General features: G+C 43.3%; 1 protein-coding gene across 2 annotated transcripts in view; it reads left to right on the forward strand.

The window, feature by feature from the left end:
• The window catches only part of LRRC2 (leucine rich repeat containing 2), a 12,675-nt gene extending 8,263 nt beyond the window's left edge, over window positions 1–4,412 (forward strand). The window contains exons 7-8 of one of the 2 annotated variants that reach the window (XM_006773439.2): window positions 2,124–2,260; window positions 2,880–4,412. In XM_006773439.2, coding sequence (XP_006773502.1) covers window positions 2,124–2,260; window positions 2,880–2,929 — 187 coding nt within the window. In that variant the 3' untranslated portion in view covers window positions 2,930–4,412. The remainder of the gene's footprint in view (window positions 1–2,123; window positions 2,261–2,879) is intronic. The other variant, XM_006773440.2, reaches the window with a different exon arrangement.
• The last annotated feature ends 5,453 nt before the right edge of the window (window positions 4,413–9,865 follow it).

Here is a 9,865-nt window from a genome sequence, read left to right on the forward strand (position 1 = left end):
ACAATAACAACAATGACAGACTGCAAAGGAAAAATTGAGTGGATCTAGATAAGAATTGATAAACCTTTTTGCTTTCTCTATATTTAGACATTAAATACAATGAATGGAGAAAACATATGCTAAAATATGACAGATGTGTGTGGATAAGCCACACGTACTTATTGCATATAATTTTCTAAAGCTAGTTAGAATGATTTTTGTTAGTTTTGATCCAGCAACTGAACTGATCAGTCATTTCACTATAGACATTCCCTTTGCTGAAGATCACATTTCATTGTGGTGGCCACTTTCCATGATCTCCCCTCCGGGTGTGCATAAAGGCGTCTCTGCCCAGAAAAAAGCCCGCCAACAGTCCTTTAAAAGCTTCTGGCTTCCGTCACTGGGTGCTGGAGCCATCCAGCTCAGCCACCTGGTGTGCGGATGATTGCCATTCTGGCCTCACTTGTTCCTCCTTCCGTGAGCTAACAGTGCTAAGACTGCAGGGCCTACCGTTGCAACCAAAGAGGCTTTGAAGGATTTCCTAAATAATTATATCATTTTCACTGAAAACATCTTTTAAAATTGTGAAGACAGAAGACCAAATGCCATTTTAGTTTCTTTCACTTAACTACTTTTTCCTTAGCAGTAACTCATCTAGGAAACACCTTTTATTTTATTTTATTTATTTTTTAAAATATAAAAACACCTTTTTAAAAAAGTCTGTGAATATTTATTGAGGACGTGCAGTGCTCCCAGCATGGTGCTAATTACAGAAAATTCACAAATAGATTCCATTCTGCAGCCCAGGCAGCAGAAGCCTAAGACATTTTATAAAATAGGACCAACCCTGTATGTCTTTTTTTATTTTGTTTTGTTTTTTAAATATATTTTTATTAATTTCAGAGAGAAATGGGGAGAGAAAAAGAGATAGAAACATCAATGATGAGAGAGAATCATTGATCAGCTGCCTCTTGCACGCCCTCTGTTGGGGATCGAGCCAGTAATCTGGGCATGTGCCTTTGACCAGAATCAAACCCAGGACCCTTCAGTCCCTAGGAGGACGCTCTATCCACTGAGCCAAACCGGCTAGGGCCCTGGTATGTTTTTTAAGGGTCCATTTACCTAAATACCACTATCTCTTTGTTACCATCCCTTTAAAGATATAAAAATGCCCAATCTCCCCCCAAAATAAAACTGTAAAACAAACAAACATTTATCCATTTATTCACTCATTAAATACTCATTTCTTTTGTGTGTGTGTGTGTGTGTGTTAATCCTCACCTGAGGATATTTTTTCTTTTTAAAATTTATCATTATTGTTGAAAATATTACAGATGCCCCCTTTTCTCCCCTCATTGACCCCCTCCACTCAGCTCTCTTCCCCTCCCCAGTCTTCCCTGCACTGTTGTCTGTCCATGGGCGATGCATATATGCATATCAACTCATTGATTAATCTCTCCTCCCACCCCTTCTGCTTCAGTGTCTCTGGATCTTTTTTGTTTGTCAGTTTATTTTGTAGAAATACCTCCTTTATGGGGATTTTACCCGAGTTCTTTTGAGTTAAGCCTGGTTTAAGAGTTGCCGTCCTTCCCTCTGGCAACCATCAGACAGCTGTTTGTGTTCATAAGTTTCAGTTTTATATCCCAGAAGAAGATCTGACTTGGGTGGTGGGCACACGGTGCAATATACAAATTTTGTAACATAGAAATGCACACATGAAACCTATATGTTCATGTTGACCAGTGTCAACCCCATCAATTTAAACAAATGAAAAAAAAGATGTCACTAACTGGGAGTAATACCAAGCCCCGGAAGGCATCATATAGTTTTAAGGATCTGACTGAGAGAAGCATCACTGTCCACCTTTTGGGCTCCTGCCCATTGCCCTCTGTCTGTGGCTGAGTAGCTCTCATCTCCCCATCAGGCCTCTGGACAGTCTCTGCCTGAATACTAATTCCATAACCCTGATGGATTATTCCACAGTGGAATCCACTGGTGGTGATAATTTTATGGTCAACTGTGACTTTCAAGAATAAGTGAGAACTTGGGGTTTAGGACAACAAAGGTTGACTTCCCATGGGAGGAATTTTGCAGTTCAGAATGCACAAGGGAAAATGTGATATTGTCCGTATTTTCTTGAATAGATTTGTAAACCTTATGGACAATCCCATTGATAATATTCAGTGTCAAGATGGTGAAGAAATGAGGGAAAGTGAACAAGATCGTCAACACTTTGATAAAGAATTTATGAGAGCCTATATTGAAGATCTTAAAGAAAGAGGTAGGTTACTCATATTTAAAACATTTTAAATGAATATACAAAATTCCATTAACTCATGCCATACTTGCATACATGATTTATTGATAAAAGTAAAATTGACAAAAGTTAATTGGTTAGGGGCAGTTTACTTTCTAAATTACCTTTCCATTTACCAAAAACAAAAGATATCTTTCCTTAAAATATTTGATTTGCCTAGTGCACTTGAATGCTTGATACACCATCAACTATCTTACAGAGAAACATATACTTACAACATGAGGGTTGTTGCATTGCTAATTGTACATAACTTTTTAACTAAATGACATTGACAACAGTATCCTACTTAATGGGATAATAAGATTCTATTTCAAAACCCATTTAAATTCAATATTAGAAAAAGTCACCTCTTATATAAATCAAGGTATACCCATATCAAAATCACAAAATGGAAAGCACAAGATGGCAGACTAGTAACTCACCCGTTTAGTTTGAGTACAGAGGAGTGTGAGGGGCAGGAAAATGTGGTTTCCACAGCGTGCCTCCTGTCACAAGAAGGCATTGGTCCTGTTCTTCTGACCATGTAGTCACACACCATAATGGAACAGAGAGTGGCTGAGTGTATGTTTTCCTGTTGTTACAGAATCTGTTCCCAGCTATACCACCAAAGTGTCCTTTAGCCTTCAGCTCTGATGCCATCCATCAGAAGACCGCAGAATCTCCCTGTCTGTGCAGCTGCGAATCTTCGTGCTGTGGGCCATGTCATGTAGGAGTAATGGCTTATGCTTAAGCAGCAAGTCTAAAAGCCAGGTTGTAACTTCAGGAAAATGACTTTCAAATTCCAAGTGTATGAAAACTTTTCTCTGTGGACTGGGGAATTGATCAATGGGTTTATAGATTGAAAGTTAAAGGTTCATTTGCATACACTTGTTCCCAAATAATGCACATTTAATAGTTTAGAAATGCATTATTTTTAAAAATTGTAACTTAGACCAAATTCTGAAGTTGTGTTGTTTTTAGGCACCAAGTGATAAAGGGGTAGAAATAAAAGAACATTTCTATTGGATGAATTCAGATGAGAGTTTATTTTATTTTGTGATTTTGAAGGAGTTTTAATGCATTGTTTCTTTTACTGAGAATAATTGTCCTCGGGTTTATACAAATTGCTATTACCGTATGCTTTACATTGCAAGTGTGGGTGTGGGGAAGCATGGGACTTGGATGGAAAATTTGTAAGGAGGAAACTCTGAAAGGTCAGAACCTCCAGGGGGAGTCTGAAGGCATCTGCCCCTGCCTTGACTTTTCCAAACAAGTCTGAGCCCCCGGGTGTTTATTGTAATCTTTATGCTTAGTCTGTAGATGTCCTTACCTAAAGGACACAGTGTCTTCTCAAGGATGCTTACCCTTCTGTTAGTATCTAACAGTTAATTTTAGTTCAAGCTGTTGTTAAAATAAAAGCCCGAGGAGGTAGGCAAACAGGGCTGTTTGGTTTCTCTAGCCAACCAGTCCCTTAGCCCTCTCTTTCGCAGCAATTGTATGTCAGAGTAATCATTCATCTGTCGGTGATCAGGGTCTGCTGGTCAGCCCCAGCAAGTGGTGCCCCATGTGAGGAGGAACACGAGACACAGCGGAAACCTCAAAAACAAAAGTAACTGCACAGTAAGTCACGAGCCTGCTGGAGATTTCCATGTTCGAGGGAATTGTTTCTCAGCCAAAGTTTCACAATGGGACAGCAGCTGCCCGCCGAACAACAGCAATATGTAAGAGTCAAGTGGGGCCTCAGTTATATCTGGGAACAAGTGGGCAGGAATTTAAAAAGAAGTCAGGCCCAGGGAAAACGAGTACCCTTGACATCATTAACTATGTGGGTTCTTGTTCAAGCTGCACTATGCCCACTTCATATCGAGGATCAAAAGCCTACAGAACACCAGGAGGAACTACTTCCACCCCCTCCTCCTGAAGTAGAGCCTGTAGTACCTAAAGCCCCACTACTGAAGGACACATTTCCTGTTCCTCTGCGACTGGTGTGGGAGAGTTCATCAACTAGACCCTCAGTTGTGGGATCCTGTGTCAGGCAAGCTATGTTAGAAGGAGAGCTTTTGGCTTGCCCAGTTATGCAAGACCAACAAGGTAATGAGCCACTCTTGTAAAAAAAAAAAGGTACTTTTGCACTAAAGACATTGGAGGCACAGGAGTTGCTGCAGTCCTGGGAACAAACCCTGGGCCCTACTATCTCCCCCCATACACACCACCTCTTCTCCATGTGAGGAAGAACACACGAGACACAGCAGAGTGTGAGAGTTGTCAAGGTTATGCTACCTTTGTTATGCTTCTTAAGAATCTATATATATAAAACCATAATATGCAAATAGACCGAACAGTGGAACAACCGAACAACTGGTCGCTATGATGTGCACTGACCACCAGGGGGCTCATGCAGGACATGGTGGGCGTCGGCCGTGGCGGGATGGTGGAGCAGGTGAGTCAGGGTGCCGGTTGCTGTCATGAGGTGAGCCTCTGGTGGTCACTAAAAATTCTTTGTTCCTGTGTGCCATGGTCCTGCCCGGCGCTTGCACCTGCTGCTGGCAATGGCCCTGCTCACACTCACTGCTAGCACTGGCCCCAATCACTTCGTGCCACCAGCGGGTGCGAGTGGGGCCAGCACCGTCAGCCCATGCAGCAGCAGCAGCGGCAGAAGCAGGACTGCTGGCAGAGAGGGGACAGGGGCTGTGGCAGGAGGGGCTGGGCAGGGGCCTGGATGATGGGCTGAGACCTGCCTCTATGCCCACCACAGCTTCGCGGCCCACAGTTTCTTTCAAGGTGCATGAAGTCGTGCACTGGGCCCCTAGTGTGAGTATATTTTCCATTGGAATAATAAGCCTATTTATGAAAGTAAGGGGGGAAGAAAGTTTTTTTCATTATCTTCCTAGAAAGCAAAGGTTCCCTGGATTTATAGAAATGCAAGAAAAATCAGGAGAAAAAGAATTTTATTATAGGACTAAAAATAATTATAGTTATTCTCATGGCAAAATGTTTGCATAAATCCAATGAGAATCTGATTTCTTCATAACAGGACATAAGTCAGTTTCCAATTGTGGTTTTATTAACCAAAACTTTACTGGAATGTCATGTCTGAGAGAGACATCCCAGAACTCGGAGCCTGTGTAGAACTGACCTTTAATTCTAATTAATTAGAAAGAATTCATAGTTTTGGTATAATAGAAGGTGTAGGGATAAAGGAAAGAAAGTGAATAGACAAACTGAAAGGGTCTGGGTAAGTTGCAGAGGGTTTGTAAAGAATTAGAGTTGAGGAAGTAAAAATGGTGAAAAGGATATAAAGGAAGGGATATAACAGGAAGAAAGGATATTGGGGTAGGAATACTTAATAGAAGGCATGAGGAATAGAGATGCATTTTGAAGGAAAAGAGAGTTAATGTAAGAATATAAAAATCAGGATTGTGAAGAGAAATCTTAAAAGGAAATTATAGATATACTGAGTAATAAATCTAGTTAGATAAATGAATCTAAAGTAAACTAATACAGAATTTGTTTGGTTCTTTTCCAGTGTGTTGAAAGGGAAAGCTTCTTTACAAAGAGATTTACTACCATAATACAAGTTCGATAGATATCCACCAATCCACCTAGTCTGAGGGGGGAATGAAAGGGGGGATTTATAATCTAATAGGTAGAACACCTGAATTAATCTGAAAAGTGGTCATATTATTTTAAATCTTAGAACGCATATACTTATGTGAATAGGGAGTTAACTTTCTTATGTATATATAAGGAGTTACGTTTTTCTTAAAAGGTTCCTTTCCAAGGCCTTTGTGAAGTGATTAAGGCGCTGACTCAGCTGTGAAGCCAGCAAGCAGAACCTCTAAGCATGGTCAGGTCGACCCACCAGGAGTCAAAACATCATCTCATCGCCTGATGACTAAAGGACAATAGCTGGCACCTGTGGTTCCCCCACCCCCCCACAGAGCTACAGGCCTCACCGCCTGCCCCTCCCCTTTGTAATCCGACCCCCTGCACCTTACTAGAAGGCAGGATGCCCTGGTGTATCAACAAATATTCAGTTGTGATTGGGAGCACAAGCATATTTGTGTCACCCCCTTAAAATAGAAGAGTAGTCACCATCAGTAGATAAATATGGAAAACCATCTATAAAGAGCCTTTCATGGTAACCTTACTAAAGAAGTAAATGCATTACAAAAGCAAATTAAAGAACCCTTACTTACTATCAGCAAACATGAACAACAGACTACTATCTGAAATACAGTAAAGGAGCATTTGAAGTAGATAGACCCCACCACATGGTTTCCTAGAATCAATTGGCACCTGACTGGACTTAGCATTGCTGTCATTGTAATTCTCTTCGTTTTTCTTATCGTCTGCAAAATCACAACTCGAGCAGTAAACATGCTTCACGACCCTGACATTCCAAAGCAGAAAGTTTGCCGCCTCCCTCTGTCTTCTGCAGCCAGCAAAACAGAATGGGGGGATGTGGGGAAGAACGGGACTTGGTTGGAAAATTTGTAAGGAGGAAATTCCCAAAGGTCGGGAGCGGGCTGAAGGTGACCGCCCTGCCTTGACTTTTCCGAACAAGTCTGGGTGTGTACTGGAATCTTCATGCTTAGTCTTCAGACGTCCTTGCTAAAGGACACTGCAGATGCATGTGTCTTCTCATGAATGCTCACCCTGCTGAGAGTATCTAGTAGTCAATTTCAGTTCAAGCTGCTGTTACAAGAAAAGCATCAAAAGACAGGTGCACAGGGCTGTTTCGTTTCTCTCGTCAGGCAGTCCCTTAGCCTCCACAGAAACGTGTGCCAGAGTCATCATTCATCTGCCGGTCAGGGTTTGCTGGTCCGCCCTGGCACGTGTGCTCTCAGGAGAGTTTAGGTGTGAACTGGGCTTTGAAGGTGGAAGGGCCAGTGCACACAGTGGGCATGGTGCACTCAGGTAGTGTGCTGGCAGTCCTGGTAGAGGAAGGGCGGGTGTGGCTGGTCATGGGAAGTCTTGGATGGCCTGCATGGATGGTCATCTTGCTCTGGGACCCAGCTGAGAGCAGGGAGCAGAGGCAATGCCTGAGGGCCACCCCCCTCCAAGGTGGCCAGATAGTGTAGTGGGGATGACTGACCCACATTGGTGAGGGGTCCCTTGCAAGGCTTCCTCATGGGTACCATCTGCCCATGGCCAAGATGCCATGGACCCAGAGGGAGCTCACGAGACTGTGTCTTACGTGACAAAGATTGGGTTCATTACTTTGGACTCCCACATCATATCATAATATGGAGAAATTGTACAAATATTTACTTTTATACCACTGTCCTGGGCTCAAACAAACAGGGTTGTTTGTTGAAGATAAGCTTAAACAAGTAGGTTTTGTGACTAAGAATGAAAACAATTCATGTATTCACATAGATTTCTGTAGAAATCAACTGCTATTTGGTGCAGCTCAGTTCTGTCCAGGAGCCCTTCCTGCAGCGATGGCATCTTCCACATGTGTGTCCAGTAGCATGAGAACTTGAATGCTGACAGGTGTGACTGAAGAACTAAATTTTTCATTTGATTTAAATTTAAACAGTCAGAGGTGGCTAGCATATTAGACAGTATGGGTCTAGCCCAGGGGTGGGCAAACTTTTTGACTCGAGGGCCACAATGGGTTCTTAAACTGGACCGGAGGGCCAGAACAAAAGCATGGATGGAGTGTTTGTGTGAACTAATTTAAATTCAAAGTAAACATCATTACATAAAAGGGTATGGTCTTTTTTTTTGTACGGTCTTTTTTTTTTTTTTGGTTTTATTCATTTCAAACGGGCTGGATCCGGCCCCCGAGCCGAGCCGTAGTTTGCTCACGGCTGGTCTAGCCAGTTGGGTTCTTTGGGAAATTAATCTGGGCTAAATATGAAGTGTGACTTTTATTTTCTCTTATCTGAAGAATCAGTCTGTCCCCAGAGGCATGCATTTAAAAAAGGTTCCTACTGACATTCCAATATCTTGTCTTGGTGGGTCTAATCACAATTCCAAATAATTTATCCTTAACAGGCAGAGCTTCTACAACCACAGTAGAGGAGTGCTCCAACTTAAAGACAAACTCGGGGAAGTAGGTTAAGAGATGAAAATAATAGGAAAATGAGAAATCACTGTAATTGGACCTCAAACAACTGTATTTTTCTTTTTAACTCTTTAACAATGTAATTCAAGAGCCACAAACAAGTCCCAGCTTGGAGGGCAAAGCCCTCTTAGCAAATTAAGCTTAACCTTATAGCCCTCCCTAATTCCTTCCGAGGTAGCTAATGGACTGTGGGAGGTGTAGCAAGTGCTGCCCAAACAAGGTGACAATCACAAGAACATTGTAAACATGTTGACCACTTCCCTCGTTTTGATCTGACAATAAAAGAAAGCCTCAGCTTGCAGGCTGGGTCTTTCTGTGGCCGAATCCAGGCACATGAAACAGCTGAGCCCCAGCAGTATTCTCTTGTCTGTCTTCTCTTTAATCCTTCACCGCCCCTCCTCAGGCTCACCAAACCCTTGGCTGTGCTGGCGCAGCACACTACTTGAATGATTTTGGAATTTTATTTCATGCCAAGGTTATGTTATATATGGTCAAATAGAAAATATATGAAATGAGGACTTTCATACAAGTTGACTTTTTTGAACTTATGTAAATTTTGTTTCAATAAAACCAGTCATTTGTGCAAAAATCTGTCTTGGTTTTCATATAAATAAACCAGAGGCCTGGAGCACGAATTCATGCATGGGTGGGTCTCTCGGCCTGGCTGCAGAGGTTGGCGGGGAAGTGGGGCAGGGGCTGCAGGAGGTTGGCTCTGGGAGCGCACTGACCACCGGGGAGCAGCTCCTGTGTTGAGCATCTTCCCCCTGGTGGTCAGTGCGCATCATAGCGACCGGTCGTTTGGTCCTTCAGTGGTTTGGTCACTCAGGCTTTTATATTTATGAAGAGTACTGCAACCCTAACTGGTTCGGCTCAGTGGGTAGAGCGTCAGCCTGCGGACTGAAAGGTCCCAGGTTCGATTCCATTCCAGCCAAGGGTATGTACCTTCGCTGCGGGCACATCTACAGTGTGGGGTGTGCAGGAGGCAGCTCACTGATGTTACTCTCTATCCCTCTCCCTCTCTGTAAAAATAAATGTATTTTAAAAAGAGTACTGCATTTTTATATACTTATTTCATGTTACATAATACCCACAAACGAATATATTATTGAATGCAATGCTTGTAGAGATACTATTTTATTCCCCTGCCCCTGGCTGCCAGCTCCACACGCCTCTGCGCCTCGCACCCCCAGTTCCTTCCCACCTTCGGCCTCTAGTCCTGGGTTGCCCCGCCTGCTTTGGAAGCCCTGGCGGTTGGGGTGTGGGGTGGTGGGAGCCAGTCAGGTAGCCCCGCGGAGAATGTGGCACCTGATTAGAAACGTGAGGTTTAAGACGCGGAAAAGGCTGCTTTAATGAACCTGTGTGCGAGGAAGCCCCCGGGTGCGGCTGATCCGGGGAATGGGAAGGGCCCGGGTTCCCTCTACGCTCCTCTGTACACGGTGTGCACAGACGAGCACAGGGAGCGGACACAGGTCCGGCCCGGACACAAGGACCCTCCCGCTTCGGGCAGGCGTCCG

This window comes from Myotis davidii, unplaced genomic scaffold (assembly GCF_000327345.1).
Source record: "Myotis davidii unplaced genomic scaffold, ASM32734v1 scaffold407, whole genome shotgun sequence".
Taxonomy (NCBI): Eukaryota; Metazoa; Chordata; class Mammalia; order Chiroptera; family Vespertilionidae; genus Myotis; species Myotis davidii.